This window comes from Botryllus schlosseri, chromosome 11 (assembly GCF_051294905.1).
Source record: "Botryllus schlosseri isolate E-star chromosome 11, Bs_hap1, whole genome shotgun sequence".
Classification (NCBI taxonomy): Eukaryota; Metazoa; Chordata; class Ascidiacea; order Stolidobranchia; family Styelidae; genus Botryllus; species Botryllus schlosseri.
Genome location: NC_137246.1, coordinates 15,621,292 through 15,642,333, shown reverse-complemented (window position 1 = coordinate 15,642,333; position 21,042 = coordinate 15,621,292). Strand labels below are relative to the sequence as shown.

The window sequence follows — 21,042 nt, the reverse complement described above, 5'->3', positions numbered from 1 at the left end:
TTCCCAATAAATGTCATTGGCAAAGCCTTGTTAGAGAAACGAATCTGCGCAGAAATGAATTCCAATTTGCAAGCACACATCAACACACTTTTCAACTTCGCGCTCGGATTACCAAGACTATCACGAAGCTATAGCTAGCTCACGAATGGTTTTGTAAACGAATATGGGCGCTCATAATTTAAAATTCAGAAAGGCAGAACGTCTATTTGGGCGCATGGTCGGGAGAAGAGATCTAAGATGGTGCTTCTCAGCACACGCTAGGCGCGTAGCCAGTCGAAAAATTAGTGGGATTTGGATTTTTTTCCAAATTTACCTATATAGCATCAAATCAATTCTGGTCGAGTATATGTGTAAATGGCAATCATATAATCTCTTCGTATTGACGATTTTAGGCGTATGATAAGCTTGCCAAAGTGTCCGGAAGGGCTGTCAATTAGCGAGTCCCTGATCCCTGGTGAACAATTAAATATGCGCGCGTATTATGCAGTCTCGGCGACAGTTTTCGTAAATCAAAATGTCCGAACTTGATGGCACCGATGTCAAACCTATGTCATCTTTCAGAATCAAGCCATGATACATCTTCTGATCGTTACGTTGAAGTATTAGCGGGAATCGATTACGCACGTTAAAGTCTGTTTGCAGCGATTCGATGTTATTGAGTTTCGCGATGTTGCTTTTTAATCAATGACATAAAACAATCACTAATTAGCGTAAACTCGGCCGCATTGTCTCCACACCAGCGAGAGATGAAGCCAAAGCATGCTAGGCCCGAGACGCGATAATTGGCCAGCAATGACATCTTTCGCATCAGGCCTATTGCAGAGGCTATTGTGTAGGCCAGCGATGATATCGTGCACACCAGGCAGAAGCCGCCAATGCAGAATGCAGATGCGATTGCGCAGGCGATCACGCAAGCGATGATATAGTACGAACTGGGCTCATTGCAGATGCGATTGTTCATGTTCAAGCCTGCGGATCCCGGCTTGTTCGAGACGCGATAAATCAGGCTAGCGACGATTGCCACGCGCATGGGAATGAATGACCTAATTTCGCGACCATCTCAGCGGGAGATCATCATAGACTCTTATCGCTAATTGACAAAACGTTTCTTGCAAATCGGCCGCGCAGAACACTAATAACACAATTATTGAATTACAACTAAATATTAGAGTTAAAATGATCATTTCAAAATGACGGGGTTTCGCGTTCGACACCCGAAACCCCCCGTGGCTACGCGCCTGTCACACGCCTGTATCGAAATCGAAGACGTTACTAACAAGGTCGCATCGATTCGCCTGATTACTAATTACTGATCACAAATCACTTGGGCGTTTGAGCATTTTGTACGAGGTGGCCGCCACCTCGTAAATATGATCACGAGGTGGCTGCGCCACCTCGTAACCTCGTAAGTCGGCGCCTATGGGTGGATAAATACGCAACTAGTGATTCGATTCAGGAATCAGTCCCACCAAGCACTTCATTTTTCTACATCCAGCTCGCCGACTGGATAAGTTGCCCGCCCCTGGTCAATATGGTTATATATTGTTTCTCACATTGCTTTCATTACTGCACGGTATTGATTCGTTGAATGATGAAACAGTATGTGTGACGTAATAGCATGGAGACAGTGGCGTAGCCAGAGAAGGGCGAAAAGGGCGATCGCCCCCCCCAAATTTCAGGAAAATTTTCGTAAAATCAATAAATCTTACAGAATTTTCGGGAAAATGAATGCAACCAAAAATTTTTCTTCGCGCTTCGCGCGATTAAGCGTTCGTTCACGACGTGATTTTATTATCGGTATCCCGAAACAAATACCCCTAATTGAATTTAGCTGCATTCTCAATCATGAGAATACAACAACGCCAGTATATACACTAGAGTAACCCAGGTAGTTGGGTTGATTGACAGGGGTGTCAGTTCAGTATGGGGGTTGGGGAGTGTTAATTCGGGCAATTTCCGTTCCGGGACGCACGAAGGCATATAAAGTAGGCTATGCGACTCCGCAAAGTGAGCTCCCAAAATGATTGATGGCCATAAAACCGACACATATATTCCGAAGCCTTCGATATAGATTTTCGGGTGCCTAAATGGCTGGCGCCTAATGATTCTGTCCCTATATAAGATCTCTCCGACATAAATGCGACTGGCACAGGAAAATATCGCCACCTCCCGTTAAAAAGCGGTAATTGGAAATCGCACGAGTCTGATCAAAGGAATTTTTTAATTCGGTACGAATACATACCAGACTGTATTAGCGATTCCAATCTATAAAGTAGCGTCCATCTTTACTTGAGGTTGCTAAATAACCGTGCTTCAACGAAGTAATTAATAGGCTAATAATGTACACCACCTACTCATATACACGCACCAATATTAGTGATCAAGTTCTTTCATTTATTAAAAAAATTTACGCTCCGCGCGACTAGACCCGAAATTACCACTGATTGTTCATCACTTAATGTCAGCGACTTGTGCTCGTCCGTGAATCGATCGCCTAATACAAGCTATAGTTAGCAACTACGGAAGCTTCCATATGGTGTGTGTGTGTGTGTGCGTCTAAGAATCGTATGTATAAAGGGTAGTGATGAAATTGCCCATGGCAGGATGTACGGTTCTGCGAGGAGTTCCCCTAAACTCATGAGCAATTTGACCCTCCCCCTCATAAAAAGTCGCTTTTCTGGCTACGACCTTGCGTGTGAGCGATCTTTCGAGTGGTGACAGCTTTCTCTGCAAGTCATGAAGTAACAGCAATAATAACAACTGTCCCGTCGGGCGCTCGCCCTCTAGAAACCCTAAATAGTTTTGCCGTGTGCTCTTAACATATGTTTAAGTGCCCCCTGAATGTTCGATGACACCATTTCTATCAGCCCTACCAGTGAATATGATAATCAAAACGTAATAATGAACCAATTTCATTCATTAACCGTAAAGAATTTTCGCGCTTCGCGCGAAAGCCTTGACGCCTAAGATTTTAACAATCATTATATTGTCACATCACTTTATGTCTGTGACTGGAATATATGTATAACGATCGCCCAGATGTTGTGTTAATCATCCAGTAAGGGCCAACGACCATCGTTTTTTACGTTATCTTTAAGGGTGGAGTTAATTTACGTCATCGAATTTTTCGCCCCCCCCAAATATTTTTTCTGGCTACGCCCTTGCATGGAGACTGGAAATATTTCCATAACGGTAGATTTTCTATGACTAATCATCATTACTTTGATTGATACTCGATGGATTCATGTTTACTGATTTATCAGTAACCTACTTCGCTGCTTACAACCTCTGGTTATAAAGCTCAACCAGGTTGCTTACTTTATGTTTTAGAGCGATTACAGTGCCGCGCAATTGCTGTTGGAGCAAAACAAACCAAGACTAGCACTTCAAAGTTTAAAAAAGATTTTGAAATATTTGCAAGATGTTTTATATCGAAACCATGTGAAGATCGCGGAAGTCAACGACCAAATTGCTCAGTGTTATGTGTGAGTTCTTGTTCAATGCTAATATCCCTATTAATAAGTTGTAGTCTTCGAACAAAACATGACAAATCAAGGAGGGAGACATGCGGTACGTATTCAGTAAGTTGTTAACTCCAACGCTGATAGAGGCTCAGACACCCTCTTCAACGCCAATTTTTCACTCCTCCAATATGATATCATCCGTGTGCACTGCTTAAAAATGAATCCGTGGTATCGTTGAAAAATTTTAGTGTCCTCTCAAATTTTCATCCGGACATGGCACGATCATCTATGATGGTGGTTCCAAACCTTTGACGTCTTCGCGCCCCTTTGATCTCACCAACTAGCAGAGTAGGGCCCAAGAATTCAAACAGTCGAATCTGTGTCAAGTATTACAAGGTTTCGAGTCAATCAGTGAGAGGTGATTTTTTACGACCACCGGACCATTGACAGCTGACACTAAGAATTATTTTATCAATGTGAAATATAGTTGCAATACTTTCTCCCTACCATGAGACCCTAGAAACAAGAATTGGTTGTAACAAATCATCTAAAAACATGTTGCGCATGGCTACCAATATGTATGGAAATGACATTTCTTTGAAATAGCGATTTACTAATGGTATGAAATAGTCACAGTTGAGAAGTTCAAAATTGTTCCTGACAAGATGTGACTGGTTTTTTCGTGGCAACTGCAAAAAGTACATATTTGGTCTTTCCAAGTAATTGTTACTGTTATGATGCAATAATAGGTAATACATGATAATACTCGAATTACTCAGTTCTTTTTTCCAACCTTGCCAACGAGTTTACACACCACTATGTGGTTCTCATAAGAATAGGCGTATATAAGATAAAAATATGGGATAGTCTCTAAATAACAAAACCATATCTTTACTTTTCAATTAAAATTGGTTTTTGTTATTTGTTATCATAGTTGGCAATTGGCATATATGTAAACATTACATTGTTTGACAGCATACTACACGAATACTCCTCTGCGATTCCGCACTTGGCTAAAAGCATCGCCATCAACGGAATGCTGTACGGAACTGACAGTGAAGAGATCGCTCACGAATATCAGAAGCTTGCGTCGTTGCATTTCAACACAGGAAATTTAACGCACGCCGCCAAGTATGCGAGAAAGGTTTTGAATGCATACAAGTTACATTATGGACACGGAGATAAAAAATATTACCCTCCTGGCACGGAGGAAATGAGAAGAATAGAAGACATCTGTCATCAGTATGTTAAATGAGAAGGACGCTATTCGTTCAACAGACATTGTCACAAGAACTGTGTGTCCTGCACAGCAATTATATGTTGTGGTTTATAGGACAGGACTGGCCGGTAATGTTAATGAATGTCTGTATACATGGATAGTCTTAGAGAGATGGACTTGGCACGGAGGATAATTGTAACGAAGTCTTCTGTATAAAGAATATCAGTTCAGTTTTATTAATAACGTTTCATCCTTTCAAAATAATTAACATTGAATTCAGCACTTGGCCGCCCCAAATCTCAACCTATAGGCCTACCTATCCTAACTCCTAATACGAATACATTAATACATACATACCAAATCCTGAATTCACCAAGTTCCGTGTGTCATATCTCACTCTCGTATACAATATTGATGCATCGCTATCGTAATAATAAAGTTATTACATTCACTGGTAACCTTGAACGCGGGACAAGATTGCGATGAAATGAATAGGAAGGTGTCCTTCCAATCCCACCTTGGCTACGTTGAGTTAATTTGAGATACGGATACTTCGTAAATCGTTGTCTACAAACCTTCCAATAGCTGACATAACATCCGGATTCTTCGCCGTTTTCTTCCTTTTTGTGAATGTAATCTGTGTATTGACATAACTTGTAATGTAATCATGTCTTTCATGACACGCAATTGTTTCCATGTACAGAAATTGTACTGGACCTTTTGTTTCATTCGCTCAGGGATGTACTCTAATGGCTAATGTAAATCTAAGATATATGTTCTGTCGTTGTGTCGTCCGAAACACCAATTTGATTGAAAGCCGAATCGGCGTCGGCGGATTAAGCGCAAGGTTCAAGTCCGATGAACCCAAACGAACAGAAATTGTGATCGAAAAGGAAAAACCAAAACGCAGCTGGAAACTGTCTGAAATAAACTGGAACATGCTGCCTAAAAAGCTGGCCCGGGTTAACGAGTATTTAAGAGAGGGTGCGCGGCACCCTATGGAGCAAAGGGGCAAAGGACGATATTTTCGAGACGACGAGATTCTCTACTGTTTTCGAGACGAAAGCGATCTCGAAAACTGGACTGCGGTCACCGACGAAGTGTATGGCGGGAAAAGTTCCGCCGAATTTGTCCAGGGGGAAAACGGAGCCACCGCGACTTTCCGCGGTTATATCAGTCAGCGCCTGCCTCGTTACATGCTCCCTTCTACCTATGACAAACTCGAGAACAAGCCATATTACCGCGGTTTCGCCAACTTGGAAACCTTGCCGTTTTTGGTAAGTGGATCGGTTTGAATATTTTCGGTGTGTCGCAGCTGGTGGTATTAACTCAGTTGATCATTCCTAATTTTATTTTAACATTACAAGGCACTCTGATGAAGACAAAACATTTCGAAACCTAGAGATCATGGTTACGCTTTGTGATTCTTCTCAATTCTCATCAGCGTTTGTGGGCACTTCAGATTTGCAGATATAAATTTAAACAATATAGTAGAATATTAGAATTAATTTCCATGTTTGAAGAGGGCTTGGAGCCAGAGCAAGGAGCTACGTAAATTCAAATCGAGCTCTGGTCAGCTGTGATGTATTGCATGACATGCGATGCTGCTATTATCGGAATTCAGGAAAATTACAGCAAACCTTTGCAAATTTAATTGTTTGTTCTTTGGCGCCACTTTTTTACCTAAGCATGGCAATGAATATCAAGTCAAAACGTAAATTTGTCCCCAGTCACATAGTCAGGTACTGTACTTTTTAGAATGGATTCAACCAAGAGGATCGGCTTAGTCTCGTCGGTTTCAACGCCTTTGACGTGCGGATACGCGGCGACGGACGAAAATACTTATTCGAAATGATGGTGGATGACGGATTGACGGACTTCGTTCACAGTATTCCCGTACACACACGGGGGGGCCCGGAATGGGAAACTGTTCGGGTAACGGCTCGAATTGAGCAGCTTTTTGATGCAGCCCAGATTTCAACAATCTACTAGAATCACGGCGGCCAATTATCACATGGCGACGGCCGGCAGTCTAATGACCATGGGGCACCCCGTACCTTGTTGGTCTTGAAAATTATAGTAAAATTCGCCTGTGCCAATTCTATAAATTTTGGCGCCAGGCTTTTGCTTGTCAACGATATTCCAAGTAAAATTTTACGGATATTCATTTTATAAAGTATGATCCGATAAATGTTTCTTTTAATGTAAGCAAACCTCTCGGTATTATTTTTATGCGTGACTGTAACTAAGGCACATTGACCCGGGGTCTGTAGATTGCAATTTCAGCACATCATGTTTGGCATGCTGCAGCTCATGTGTGCGAGTCAGGCATGGTAAGCATATGCTGCAACCCAGTATTCACATTTATTTATGTTGACAGCTTCCCTTCGCAAAATTTACCGCTACGAAGAGGAACGTTCTCATCTACCACCAGCGTTCATTCAACGTGAATTTTGTGAGTGAGATGCGAATTGCGCGTGTTACGTTTTCCACTAACCCCCATTCTTTCGCTTTACCCGTGGAATTCCAGATAAGCAGCCTGCGCTTCCTTCTCCTCGACAGCATCGAGGGACCTTTTCAATTGGAAATCGACTACATTGCTTTAGTGAAGGATGTCACAGAGTCTACGAAAGGCACTGATTACTGCGACCCCAACGCAGCTGTCAACTCGTCAATAGGCACTTGGTAGCATTTTGAACATAGATATATTGAGTAATAAAAGGATTGCACAAATCAAGTGTGTGGGATTATGTGAGAGTACTTCATCCCTCATAGCAGAGTCATGTTGGATTTGCCTCATCGATTTATGACCAGGTTTTCATGTGCTCATCGTACTCTTCCGGTGGGATCAGCGGGAGGTCCACCATTTTGATCGCAACCTCACCGCAGAAGGGGCATTCTGTTGCAAGCATGTCTTCCAATTTCCGCATCACGGATTGACGAGCAATTTTTCGTTCCTTGGCTGCTGTTTCGTCCTTGTCAGTAGCTTGATGGTTAATGGCGCTCAACTTCTGTAATATAAGGTTTGACAATGTCGCCTGGTTTTGGATTTCAACATGACCACTAAGGCTATTTCACTGGCTACTGGGTAAAATTGTTAGGTTGTCCAAAACAACGCTGCACACCAAACTTGGCTCAATTCCAACCAGTAGAAGCGAAGTTATTATGTAGCATCTGAGGGGTGATGTACACAACGACAGAAAAGCTTCACTCTTATACATACGTTAATACTTTGAACTATTTATGACAGGTCACATTCAAGTATCAAAACATGAGAACTACGCATTGCACCCACACAACAGCAGGCATCTTGTTGACAAGTGGTGGAAGTCCCATGTGAGAAGGCCACGGGTGCACTACTCGGGTTTCTTTCGAGCCTTACACGTTTCGATTTAGTCAAGAAGGAATGTCGCATTACTATAGAATTGCAACACTTTTATTGGTCTAATGTGATCCTTGCATAACAGGATGCCAATTTAAAAAATTGTAATTATGCAAGCTACTCTGAACTACCCACTCGAAGTAGAAAACATACCTAATGTTCAAGATTTCTCAAGCGGTTTTAGTGTACCTTATATATCCCACCTGCTTGAGTGTCACTGTAAACCACTTCGACCGTCGATGAAAGGTTACACAGCCGTCACCACATATGGGATACATTCCAAACAGCTAAATGATGCAGTGGACAAGCAGTCTGCGACATAGGCCTGTGCTTCATTGTGCGAGCCACCATGAGATATCACCAAACGAATGTAGCATAATGGCAATTTCAGGTATCAAATTGTGCTTTCACACCTCTTCCAATGGTTGAAAATTAGTTGAACACCAATCCTTACGGAGATATATCCTACGGGTGCAGTGGATATTGATTGCGTGTGCCACCTTTAGATTCCTTGGGGTGGTACACGAAAACGCAACCCACCACACCCCTGGGACACATGTCCATAACAGACTTGGACACTAGATAATTCTAGTTGTCTAATTTCACTAAATTAGAGCAAATGCCAGTAATCTAATTTTAATCTAATTGGTGAAATATTTCCATGCTCTAATTCTAATTGAATTTGTGAAATCTTTCTATGCTCTAATTTTAGTCTAAATATAATCTTTTGTTTTCCTGAAAATGCCTCTTTGTCCAAGGCATTTTGCAGCGAGTTAACAAGAACATCTCTCTCGCCAGGGCTGTGGAGTCGGTAAATTTTACCACCGACTCCGACTCCACACATTTTCAATATACCGACTCCTGAGTCTTTAAACGTACCGACTCCGACTATTTTCTTAAGAGAACTCCGACTCCAACAGTATTATCAATTTACTCCGAAAATTATATGCCACAGTGACGGTTAAATGACTATTATATAACCATTACACATATGCAAACATATGATTAACGATGGCATGCAAAATTGTTTCATTGTGGCACAGCTCGAATAATTCACTATGCAGTTAACATGAGAAAATGCCTTTCTAAATATCCTTCCTTTTTTCATATTTTATAAGTTTTTATGACATTGACTCTCTAACATGTATGAATCATTCAAACATGACATATATCAAATCCTGTATAATTAAAATGTAGATAAAACATCGAAGTGTAGCTCTTGTGTATGAGTCAACAACTAATACAGAGATTTAACTTACTAATTTTCTCATTACACACTATACTGATTACAAGCACACCGAATCTTACTACTAATAGACATTGGCCATCAAATTTGGGAAGCAGTCAAATGGTACAGCCTATGTCTAGTCTACATGTACTTAGTTAAATATTTAAGGACTAGAACTTGCAGTCATTCCTAATCATTTGTTCGACCCAGCAGCTAAGCTACACTACTATTATTTTTTCAATTTTGTCAAGTGGTAAGTATCACTTGGTTATATTTACATCAATTTGACATTTTTATAAGACCAGCCGATGCATTTGCTCTGTCACAGTATCATGGTATAATTCCGAAAAATGCATCAATTCGTGACTGCATCGTGAAGGTGCATTTTGCGATTTTCTTCCTCCATGCAACTGAATTGTAATTTACAAATAATGTCCAATTTGATCTATATCAGGGGTGGCCAACCTTTTCTGCCAAAGAGACGCATCAGATTTAACTAACCATTGCGGAACAACAAGAAATCTCATGATCATAAACGTCATTTTATTTTAAACTATGAGCTGCGCACGATACCCGACGCTTTCCAACGACTAATGAATTGATATTGGGACTAACCAGGCATGTTACTAGCTGATAGACTATCTTATCCTAAAGATTGATCTTGTGAGGCCATCCTATGTCCTATTACAGAGCGAGATAGTGTAATGGTTGTGCGTCCGGCTTCTCGATCGGTAGGTCGTGGGTTCGATCCCCGGCCGGGTCAGACCAAAGACTCGAAAACTGGTATCCGCGGCTATCCTGCTAGGCGCTCAGCAATCACGGATAGCATGGAGGAGAAAAAACCGGGGGTGCAGACTAGATGACCTTACTATAAAGCTCATATCGCATCTCCGTCGTCAAAGCATCTCGATGGTGCAGGCGAAAAAAATACCATCTCTCTCTCTCTATGCTGGTTTTTAAGAGTCTCTGTCTTGGCAGTGTCTGGGCCATTGCACGTCAAATCAATATGTTTATTGATATCAGCCGACTCTCCATCAATGGAATGCTGTTGCCATCGCCGAAGCCGTTTCAGCTAGTGTGGAATAGTGTTGTTGGGCACAGGCGAATATTTGATTTTGAAGCAACAACAATAATTTGAAACTGACATCAATTTTACATTGCAAAACGCTTTATTTATTTGATGCGATTGCAGTGACCCCTGGAATAGTAAAAATTGCGCCAAGCTTGGTGTACAGACGTTAACCATTCTTGTGGCTATGGGAATGCACTGTGACTTGATATGAATTGATTTTTGCTGTATTCATTTCCCATTCAATTTCAAAATTTCTGCGAATTCAGTAGTCTAATCTAATTTTGAAAAACTGTATCTCTAATTCTAATACGAATCGAATTCGGAAAAGTTGAAAATTTTCTAGTTGTCCAAGTCTGGTCCATAAGAATTGCTGTATTTAACTAATTTACACCCATCCGATTTACCCCCCTGCTATGGCGGAGATCATGCACACACCATTTTTCACCATTGGGTTTAGATGCAATGCACAATCAAAATGCCTGTCACGATCTGGCTCGCGAATTATCGGAAGTACAGGAACGTGGCTTACGGCACTTTCATGCGCAAAAAGAATTCAACTCCGAGGAGAACGGTCATTCGCCGGCTAATCATGAGAAGATAAAGTGTTTGGCAAATTGAATAAAAAACTGTGACATTTAGAAATTCTCCGCGACTCACCTGGTTGGGCAGCAGCGAGCTACTGCATTGAGAAGCCCCAAATGTGGGTTGTAAATTCTAGAATGTATCACACCTGTTGCAATTCCTCGGCCTTTTCTCTGTCTTCCGCTTCACAATACGGAGTCACCTCCTGCCAAAGACAGTCGCTATGGAACGAATGCGAACACGGAAACCGGTAAAAACCCCTGCTCAGGAGTGCTTTGCCGCACGAGTCGCACTTATCCCAGCCGCTGATCACTAAATGATTGTTCCTGCGCGACAGTCGAAAGTTACTAGGAGTCCGCGAATTAGCATAAGCAGTTCGGTACCGAGTTTCCTGGATGTCGGCTCGTAAGGCGTGAGCGCTTTCTGTCGAGTCGTTCATTTCGTCCTGTAAACGTTAATGAAAAATGTCAGACTCTGCACAGAATGCACGGTGTAGATAAGCTTGTAATTATATTTTTTTTAAAGATTCGAACTTTGACTTAAACATAGAATTTCTAACCCAATCTATACTCATGAGAAAAAATGATCAATCAACAAGGTTTGGAAATGGATTTGGACACAATTCAAAACGAATTCATATTCTTGAAAATTTCGAATTCGTTCAACGTATTGCAGAGTTCACGCACCTTCAATTCCTTGATGTCTTGGTTGTATTTGTCCAAGGACTCGCAGAGAGCATCTTTGAAATGGTCTATGGTCACGAAATCGGGAAAGAAGGGTAGGATGTCTTCGATTTTCAGCAGATCGCCTGATTCCTAGGTAAAACAGGGATAAATCACGGTTCTCCATAGCAACGTACAGATAACAGTGATCAAAGTAGTCAGAGTAGTGTTGCTACTGCAGTAGAAGTAACGGAATAAATTATACTCATTTACTAGTTAGTGATTCCCAATACATGTCAAAGCAACTTGTACAATGTACACTGTACAGTAAGTAGAAAATGAAGCTCTGTAGAGTATTCCAGATGTAGACTCGGTTGAGGCCTCACATACTTTAGCAGCTAACCAGAGGTAGCTACTTTTGGAGTTGCAGCACCAACCAACACACATTCTTGCGAATCGTGTCTAATGCAAAATGACTGAAGACCATGCAATTTTTGAAAATAATTCAGCCACCATGATACAGGGTCGCTTCACTAGATTCTCATGACAATTTTACCCGTAAAATGACACAATTTTATCATAAAACCACTTTCTACTTAGAAAATTCAAAGTTCCAAAACTAAGTAAAAGTGGAAGGAGTCTAAAACATATCTATTTGAGCAGACATTCCACGGAATTGCGGATACTTTTCTAAATACTTCTCAACACTTAATTTGGCGAGAGTCACCTGCAAGAACTGCATTGCTCGCTTGATATCTTTCTCCACCTCGACGACGTGCTTTGCGATCAGCATCCACAATTTCTTCTTCGACTCCTCGTCTTGCTGCGCCAGCTCGGGACGATTAGCGATAGATTTCGCATGATCTACGTCGATCTAAAGACGATGAAGTCGACGCCGTGAATATCATTCCGCCAGTCGACTCTCGTACTGCTGCAGACTACCTTCAACGCGATGGAAACGGCTTCTTCGTAAAGCCCCATGACAGTGTATATCTCGACGCAGGCCCTTCGCAACTTTTCGCCACCGTCCAGGCATAAACGCAGCGCGTATTTCGCATCGTAGCAGATGTTCTCGACGGAATCCCCTTGTTCGAGAATATATCTACAAAATATATTGACCGATAAATTAATCGACGTGCGATGTCATGCCAATTTACAGATTAGCTTTAGGATTTGTGACAAAGTATATCCGGGATCATTTTCTGATACATTTCCAACAAGGAGTGGGAATATGAGGTACATACGCAAAGGCGAAGGGTCAGAAAAAAAAACATTCTACAGCGAGCGAAATCTGATCGACCGAACAGGCATTATGACTTAAATATTAAAGGGACGGCTGCATTAACGCATGTTTACGGTATCTGAAAATAACCGCTTGCACGATAAAAATCATGTCACGAGTAGGGCTGAGCAAATTCGAGTACGAATTGAATATTAACCTTCAAATCAGGTTTGGGCGACTACAAATGAAAATATGTCAACGATACTTTATAAAAAATTGATTTGAAATGCGTAAACACCGACTATGATGTAGCTCTCTCACAATACTACAGGTTGATTCCTACTCAACAAAAAACCTTGCTGAAAATGCCCATTGTCTAGTCCTTGTGCTACATCATTTTACTGATATGATTGGGGTTTCGAAGCCTGCAGTGAAACCATTGAAACAACAATTCTTATCGATAAAATATCTGTTAGTGGTAAGGAACATATAATTTTGGTACTCAAAACGATTCACTCCCACCCTCGCCTCGAACCAATAAATTCGATTCTCGAATCGGTCGCAGGAGAGACTGAAAAACCTCCGTACAGATCACCTCGCGACTTTCTCCGGCTGATGTTTGACGTACAGCGACAGCAGAAAATTGTGTATCGAAGGCTCAGAGTTCAGTAGCGTCTCGACGCAGTGCTCCAAATATCTGATAGCCTCCAGAGGCTTGAACGTCGGCCCGGCCTGCGTACAGTTGATGAGGGACGGAATCAATTTTTTCGGATCCAACTTCCGACCCATAGCTATCCAGGCGTCCACTGTTTTTGCGGGGATGTACTAAACAAAATACGCCGATTTGGCAACTGCAAAATCGCTTAGCCTGCGTCAAGTACGATACCTGCATTAATATAGGCGAGAACTTGTAATACAGAAGATCGTTGTGCTGCTTGGTCAACGCTTCCAGGGCGTTGTCGTAGAGCTCGTTTTGAATATGGTGAGTAATTACTCTTTCGTAGTCCTATAGAAAAAGGCGTTCATAGTAGTTAGCTTTGATAAAATCGTAAATATCTACTCTATTACAAGTAGAATTAGGATTTCAAAGACATGTCAAAACTATTCCAAGTGGAAGTAGAAAACGAAAGTTTGCCAAGTACTCAGGTAAGTAGTTTCAAAGAGTAGATTTGTTGACCTTGCATAATCTCGGTATACGATTGAATACTATAATCATATTGAAATGAAATTATGACGTGATTATTCGAAATTTCATGCCGTTGACGTCATATTTTGCGGTACGATTGTTGATATACAATGTTCTTTCCGATTCTCTACTAGTTGCTGACGATTACCACTGACGAGTGCCAGCCGAAAATATTCGGGTTCATCTCAGTATGAATATACTATCCAATTGTATATTGGAGTTCTGCACACCCAAGAAGCTCTACAAATGATTTCAGTAGGTAGTCGAAGGCGACAACTTTCGTGACTAATACAAAACAAAAAATGACACTAAAATAGTTGCAATTTTCAAAATTGTTTGCAGCACCCTGATACAGAAGCTATTTCGCCCAGTTGCTATGACAATTTCACTCATAAAAGCGACGCAAACATCTGTTAGAACTACTTCTAGGTAAAAAGTAAGTAAAAGTAGTATCAACATCAGCATTGCAAGTTGGTAAAACCTGCTCAAATACTCTGAAAAAGTAGAAGTACTTCGGCACTAATCACCTCTGCCTACGAGTTACAAGAAACGGCAAGCACGGCGACTGAGTGCTAGGACAAATCACGAGCTTGGGTCAACATCCAAAAAGCGCTACCGGATGTGTTTCGTCTCTGGCGATTGCCACGACGACATCTCACCTGCATTAAAGCGGCGAAGAACACGTAATCTTCCACGTTTCCGTGGCTGACCAGCAGTTCGTAGATGGTCTTCTTATTGTCGACGAGGCAATTTTTCAAATTTTGCTGCAAAATCACCGAGCATAATTTCATACCGGCCGATCGTAACCTTTGAGAGAAGCGAGACTTACCTGCGCCAGGAACATTCGGAATCTCTTTTCGGTGGAGGCAAATCTTGGGCTCCCTTCCTCCTTGAGCTTACCCAGCTCGTTGAGGTACAGCTCGGCGAGCCAGGTAACTAGCATTGACATCTGAGTCTTCTCGGCAGGCTGTGAAAAGCGAACAGGCGGCCATTCAAGATGTGTAAATATACCCTGGTTCGGGTTATCAAGACGGTATAGTACATAAGCTATGAGCTAGCTTTTCCTCCAATGAGGTCACACATGGTTCGTTCATGAGGTTTAAAAGTATCTGCTCACTATAAGAAGCTCATTTCAGAATACAGACAAAATATTATCATAGTCACAGTGTTTGGACCAACGTTAAAAATTGAAACTTGCCGGTACTCCAAGTCCAGGAACCTTTTTAATCAAAAAGGGCCATAGTATTGACCCTAAATTTTCATTTGCATTATTCCCAAAGAACAATACATCGATGTCAACTAGTACATCACAATCAAATCGCGTGCACCATATTTCTGCAGAAGCAGTCAAACACTGATGTTATGTTGCAACGGCCTAGCTACAGGATTCGGGAACCTTTTACACGCTCATATTTTTAATTTTCTTTCCGTTACAGCCATAATTATCGTTTGGTTAACTTAACCAATCAATTCTCAAATTCATCGGCAGTAACATAACGTTGCGCTACTAGCCTACATTTTACGGCGTTGCGAGCAAACTACCGAACAATCTGTGTTTTGGATGACTATATTTGTAAGTTGAATTTGTAATTAGGAATGTCACTTCCAAAGGAGTCCATTTCCCGCCAATTGCCAGGAAGAAAATTTGGGTTTGAAAACTGCGTTGTCATAAAGGTGTCGCATAGTTCGCTTTCCTCTTTGATTAATCAACGCGTCGTGTAATCTATGATATCAAGTGGTGCGATGCTGTGTACAGCGAATTATGATATTGCATTGTCACATGCGCAAAATCATCTTTGTTTCCGCAACTATGCGAATGTTGCATTCAGGTTGATGGATTAGATTTGTTTGATGCATATCCTGAAAAAAACGTGGAAGTGTTATAAAAAAATCTATTAGAGCCTATTGCACCGATATATGAGCGATTACCAGCAGAAATAAAATTTGATATTTTGAAAAGGAGGGTTCCGAGCCCCTAAAATGTCTTGGATATGCCACTTTTTGACCTGACAAAGACATTGTCTCCGCTACCACAAGCATAATATTTCCAGGCTTTATGAAAATTTACAAAAAGATTCAAAAATATTAATAAAGAAAGATGCGAATTTATTGGAAGATTAGGAATTGATCAAAGAGCAATAAGTTCCCGACCCATGCTCTCAGTCTAAGTAAAAGGCGCATTACTTACACAGAGATGAAGTTGAGCATGCAAGCAGATTTCTATCATATAAGGCACCAAATCACAAACCCAATGCCTATTAACATCCGCATTATTGTGCGATTTCAATGAGTCATATTTGTTATATCTGTCTCATTGATAATTTTACAATTATTCGGAGAGTCAAGGTACTGAATTTAATTACACCGTCAAAGCCAGCAAGATGACATCCAAAATTACCTTGAGAGATTCCAGCTTTTTATGCAGAAACATTCTCAAAGCCTCGTCTTGCTTGGCGCGGACGAATTTCAGAGTGACTTCCTCGAATGGGGTGCGGGTCATCGCGAAATACAACGCGCTATCGATGAATTTCTTTTGCTCAAAGAAATATTCGGCCTGACGCGAGAAAACCTGCGAAAACATGACCAAGTTAAAATCCAGCTCTCAGATTTTACGGCCCGTACTCGAGGAATCAAGATGGTCAGGAACAGAGTAATTTGACTTTTCACAAGTTCTGAAACGTCAACGTTAACGACATGTTTACTTTTTAAATTTAGGACTATTAAATAGTATATTCATATTGAAATGAACCCGAATATTTTCGGCTGACACTCGTCAGGGCATATGAATAGACATTAGACAAGCATGATATATTCGGCTCATCTGTCATCTGGGGTCTAATGATGATAAATATGCCGCAGTTCAATTAACTTGGAATGACCTTAGACTTTTGCGGCATGTAGCACCGCCATTACCGACCCCCCCTGGGCTCGAGTAAGTACTTCAAGCCGAGTAAATTCTAGTTGCAAAAGGCATGCTAGGTACTTGGAACCATCTAGGAAATCAATTACTCATCACTATGTCAAATGTCACGCCTGCATGCACGCATGACCTTTGAGCAGGCTGCGGCAATGCATAAACCAGGTTTGACGGCGTTACCTTGTCCAAATTGGCAGGGTTGTCCTTACAATACTCCGCCGCCATGTCGAACTTATTCTCGTTGAGAAACATTTGCCAAATATTCCGGGTCTCATTGAAAATCTGCAAAGTAAAGTCGCGTTCAAGCAATCCGATACAATTCTCAACACTGCACATGCTGACCTTGTACTTGAACACTGCCTTTTCGGCGAACACCCACACTGTTCCCTTACACTCGTCCTTCAACAGTCCGAGGATAGACCCATATCTGTACAAAGACCGTGTAAAAACTATTCAGGACGAAACAACGGAAAAGTGTGTAAGGTTTACCTCGTTGGGAAGACGTCTTCAAAGACGACTTGTTCGTTCAACGTACAGACCGCTTTCACTCTATCGTCATACAGAATTAGCATATGAAATTCAGTGAGGCATATCGCCAAGATGTCTTCTTGAGGTGTGGTAGTGGGCGCGTAAGCATTGTCGCTATCGTAACCTGTACGACGTACGTATATAAGAATTCACAATCACCAATTTTGTTGATAAACAATTAAGATTATATACGGTATAGCAAAACTAAATGGATCGAAGGTAAGCTCTCTTCCGGCGTTGCCACGCACGCAATGATGCCATAACGTGAAAGTCGCATGAAGTCGAGCCTTCCAAAGCAGGGGCGTATTCATGGTGAGAAAAATTTTACAGCTCATGAAGAAGTGACTATTTTCCATGGTTGGCTGAGATATGCATAAGCTGACTTTGCACAAGGTCAAATTTCAAAGTTAATTACCTTTCGATAAATTTTATTTCAAATTTCCACGATTAATTGTTATGTGTAGCCCTATATTAAGCTGCATTGACAAGTCCCCACATCGTTATTACCAGTTGTTAACGATATGGTGGGCCTTGCAACTACCAGAAAAGGCCTATGTGCGACCAGCACTTTCACTGCGTTATTTATATCTGGCCTCAGTGGCCTGTATGTCACAAAGGTTACACAGTGCACACCCCTGTTTTGGATTACAAATATACCGTACTGACCTGAAAGATTAGAAAAGAATGTCAGTCAGATTTGTTCTTCCACTACCACCTCAACAGGAAAGTGACTGATGTAAAGTTTAATACACTCAGCAGTAAAAATACGAACCATAGTGCGAAAGTTGAACAATATTGAGAGCAAGAGATGAAGTCACAAACCAGAACACGTATACCACCTTTTTCAGGATAAGGAATTAATCGACTGTTTGAGACGACGGATATCTCGTTGAGTGCGGTAGAGTCTTCCACAGCCGGGACTGAAATATCGCCAAAGTACACCCCGGGACCGGCCATCCACGCAAGTTGAGATGGTGCGACTGAGAATAATGATTAATAATATATAAGCCAGGTGCCTAAGACATTGCACAGAAGACACCCACTAGACTTCAACTTGAAATACAGAGCGAGTTGGCTTGCACCATTGCCGCCAGGCAAGTCATTGAACCGAGGCGGGCCGCTGAGATATGGACTGAAAACATTCTGAAAGAAAGTAGAAATTGAAAAAAAAAACTATGGAAGTGGACAATGGACATTGTGCCTACCTGGAATATCGGTATTTCTTGGCTGTTGGGATTAATCCGCCCGACAAACTGGTACAATCTAGTCTTTGTCGTGGCTAAGATGTGGTGTCTCGTGGGCTTTACTGATCCGAATGCCGGGAACGGGCTTACCTCTAGTCCAGTGATCGCACAATCTATAATTTTAAAATCCATGAATCGTAAAAGTAAGCCTCCATTGGTGCCAACTTGCACACACGGGTATCAAGGGTTACATCGACTCCAATCGCTATTTCTTCGGTATTAAAAATGCTACAGTCAACGCGATCCCGAGAAAAACGCAAGAAAACATACCAACTTAAAATGAAAGACTAACAGTCATGATCAAGGCAAATATAAATATCTAATGACCCAACTTTTAACGTTTCTTCTGGAATCAAGTTCAACCATGCCAACAACCCCCGTAGCTCAGAACTGGTCTTGCAATCTACAGGTACCAGGGTCAAAATCACTCTGCCGTGGCAACTAACCCCATGCGAAGAAAAGCAGAAAGAAAAAGAATGGTTCCAACCACATCCGTGTGCAAAACTGTGGCTTGTACCAACGTACGTCGATCAAAAATTCAATTTCGCGTGAAACAGAAAAGAAAAGCCTTAGGCTTAGCATATCCACTCCATCAGTATACTTTTCACCACTTGTCTCAAAAAATTCCCGCTCAGATGGTGGTACCATAGACACGAAATCGCCCACCTTGCCCACCACTGGCTCATCATACCTTTCGAGTCGTACTTTGACAGATTGAACAATTCCTTCAAGTACTGATCCACGCTGCCGCCGAAAAACTTTGTGTCGTCACCAGCTTCCACGCAGCATTCCATGATCTGCCCGCGGCTCGTCCCTATCAACACGGGACCGGTCGCGCCTTTGTTCGAAAGATCGTCACTTTCGCGCCTGTTCCAGCCGACACTTTCAACGCGGTGGCCTGTAACGTACGTACGAATTTGGAACGAGCCCTATTTCGCGTTCGCGCGGGTCTGCCGTTACCTTTGAATTTTGTGAGCGTTTTCGGCTTGGGTGAATTTCTGGAAACGAACAACGTGTCCTGGGACACCATCTCCAGCAGCAGATGTGATCCGGACGGGTCCAGAAATATCTTATAGACTTTGTCGTCGGTACGGGTGACCACCACCTGGGTTTGCATAAATTTTGTGTCACGCAATATTAAATGCTTCTACGGTGGACCAGGGCGGTTCTACGCACAATACAAACGAGAGAGAAGCGAATCTCTTCATGAATACTTGATCGTGACCCCTAATATGCATGCACGTGAAACCCAAACCCCTTGGAAATGAAATTATGGCAAATATATGCATGCAACTAAAGAGCAAATATTGGAAACCACAATGTAATGTAAAATTTGAATTTATTACAAGGCGAAGTCCTGTTAAATTCCATCAACTTGATTTTGATTGGCCAATGGTCACTTTTTTCATTGAACTGCGACTCTGCTGTTTGTTAGCCTTTATACTACCGAATGCCACATAAACTGTAGGCTATTGTTGAAATTGAACAAATTTTGTTTAGCTTAAATATATAACTTGTGATAAGATTTCAACAGTTCGGTATAACACTTGCAACATCGTGACGTTTTGAAAAGTAGACTAATGAAGAAAAATATGTTCGAATTTCTAAATCAATTTGATGTTTGATGGGCAAGCGTTCAACTTCTTGCATGTAGAATGGAGATACAAAATTGTGATATATTTGGTGCCAAGTTGAAACGGACCATCAATTGAGAATCATTGTGATAAATGATGGCGGTGTAAAGTCACTGTATTGAATCATTGTCGATTGCATATCGTATTAGGGCAATGAGGAGGCTTATTGGGCCACATGGCAAAGTTTTGTGAAAATGCAGATTTGCAGACTTGCGAAAATGAAGTCGTAATGAACCCATGACATTGACAGAAAGTGCAATGCAGTGATCTAAAAAAATACCAAATTACAGATTAATAGGCCTACGGCTTTAAACTCGAGCCCGTGTTGAAGGTTTCATGAATGGTACAACCTTACCTCAGTGATATCATTAGGCTTCTCCAGGTCAATTCGAAGAAGGGTCTTAGCCTCCGTTATCATGCATAGTTTGTTGTTATTTATAGACAGGTGTGTTATCGTACCTGCTGGCCTGAAATTGATCTATAACACAAGAAACACCTTGTAAATAATGCAAGATTGGTTATGTACAAACAAAGAAGAAACAATACCTTCGTTCTAGTGAAGATTGGAGTTTCGTCTGCAACTCTCATCGAGGAATAGTTGCTTGGCTTTGGTTCAGGGTACGTTCTAGCAGGGGGCTGCTCAAACTGATTGCTAGCACCCCTGCCAAGCGAGGCTTCATACTGGTCAAATATGGAAGCCAT

General features: G+C 41.6%; 3 protein-coding genes across 4 annotated transcripts in view; 2 read left to right on the top strand and 1 right to left on the bottom strand.

Moving 5' to 3' along the window:
• LOC145451130 (protein-lysine N-methyltransferase SMYD4-like) overlaps positions 1–5,420 on the top strand; it is a 14,069-nt gene extending 8,649 nt beyond the window's left edge. For both annotated transcript variants that reach the window (XM_080329629.1, XM_080329628.1), the window contains exons 10-11: positions 3,331–3,485; positions 4,440–5,420. In XM_080329629.1, the coding sequence (XP_080185755.1) occupies positions 3,331–3,485; positions 4,440–4,719 (435 nt within the window). In that variant the 3' untranslated portion in view covers positions 4,720–5,420. The remainder of the gene's footprint in view (positions 1–3,330; positions 3,486–4,439) is intronic.
• Positions 5,379–7,420, top strand: LOC145451142 (complex I intermediate-associated protein 30, mitochondrial-like). The gene is made up of 4 exons (XM_080329643.1): positions 5,379–5,960; positions 6,442–6,618; positions 7,064–7,138; positions 7,214–7,420. The coding sequence occupies exons 1-4, from the start codon at positions 5,379–5,381 to the stop codon at positions 7,370–7,372; spliced, it is 993 nt and encodes a 330-aa protein (XP_080185769.1). The 3' UTR covers positions 7,373–7,420.
• LOC145451124 (vacuolar protein sorting-associated protein 18 homolog) lies at positions 7,370–21,042 on the bottom strand. The gene is made up of 21 exons (XM_080329618.1): positions 20,887–21,042; positions 20,696–20,818; positions 19,667–19,811; positions 19,398–19,604; positions 18,668–18,819; positions 18,506–18,605; positions 18,302–18,442; positions 17,424–17,586; positions 17,277–17,361; positions 17,115–17,216; positions 16,416–16,586; positions 14,847–14,984; positions 14,677–14,781; positions 13,718–13,837; positions 13,427–13,656; positions 12,552–12,711; positions 12,337–12,483; positions 11,634–11,762; positions 11,331–11,392; positions 11,096–11,273; positions 7,370–7,694 (listed from the first exon to the last, which is right to left on the bottom strand). Exons 1-21 carry the CDS (start codon positions 21,040–21,042, stop codon positions 7,488–7,490), a joined length of 3,021 nt encoding a protein of 1,006 aa, XP_080185744.1. The 3' UTR covers positions 7,370–7,487.

Bases quoted from the DNA above. Each gene is read 5' to 3' on its own strand.
- LOC145451142 (XM_080329643.1), top strand. From the start codon at position 5,379: ATGTACAGAAATTGTACTGGACCTTTTGTTTCATTCGCTCAGGGATGT. The intron at 5,961-6,441 runs GTAAGTGGATCG...TGTACTTTTTAG, and splicing joins TGGAAACCTTGCCGTTTTTG to AATGGATTCAACCAAGAGGA. The intron at 6,619-7,063 runs GTAACGGCTCGA...TTATGTTGACAG, and splicing joins CGGAATGGGAAACTGTTCGG to CTTCCCTTCGCAAAATTTAC.
- LOC145451124 (XM_080329618.1), bottom strand. From the start codon at position 21,042: ATGGCTTCCATATTTGACCAGTATGAAGCCTCGCTTGGCAGGGGTGCT. The intron at 18,606-18,667 runs GTAGGCACAATG...ACTTTCTTTCAG, and splicing joins AAGAAATACCGATATTCCAG to AATGTTTTCAGTCCATATCT. The intron at 7,695-11,095 runs GTGTGATACATT...CTTATATTACAG, and splicing joins AGGCCGAGGAATTGCAACAG to AAGTTGAGCGCCATTAACCA.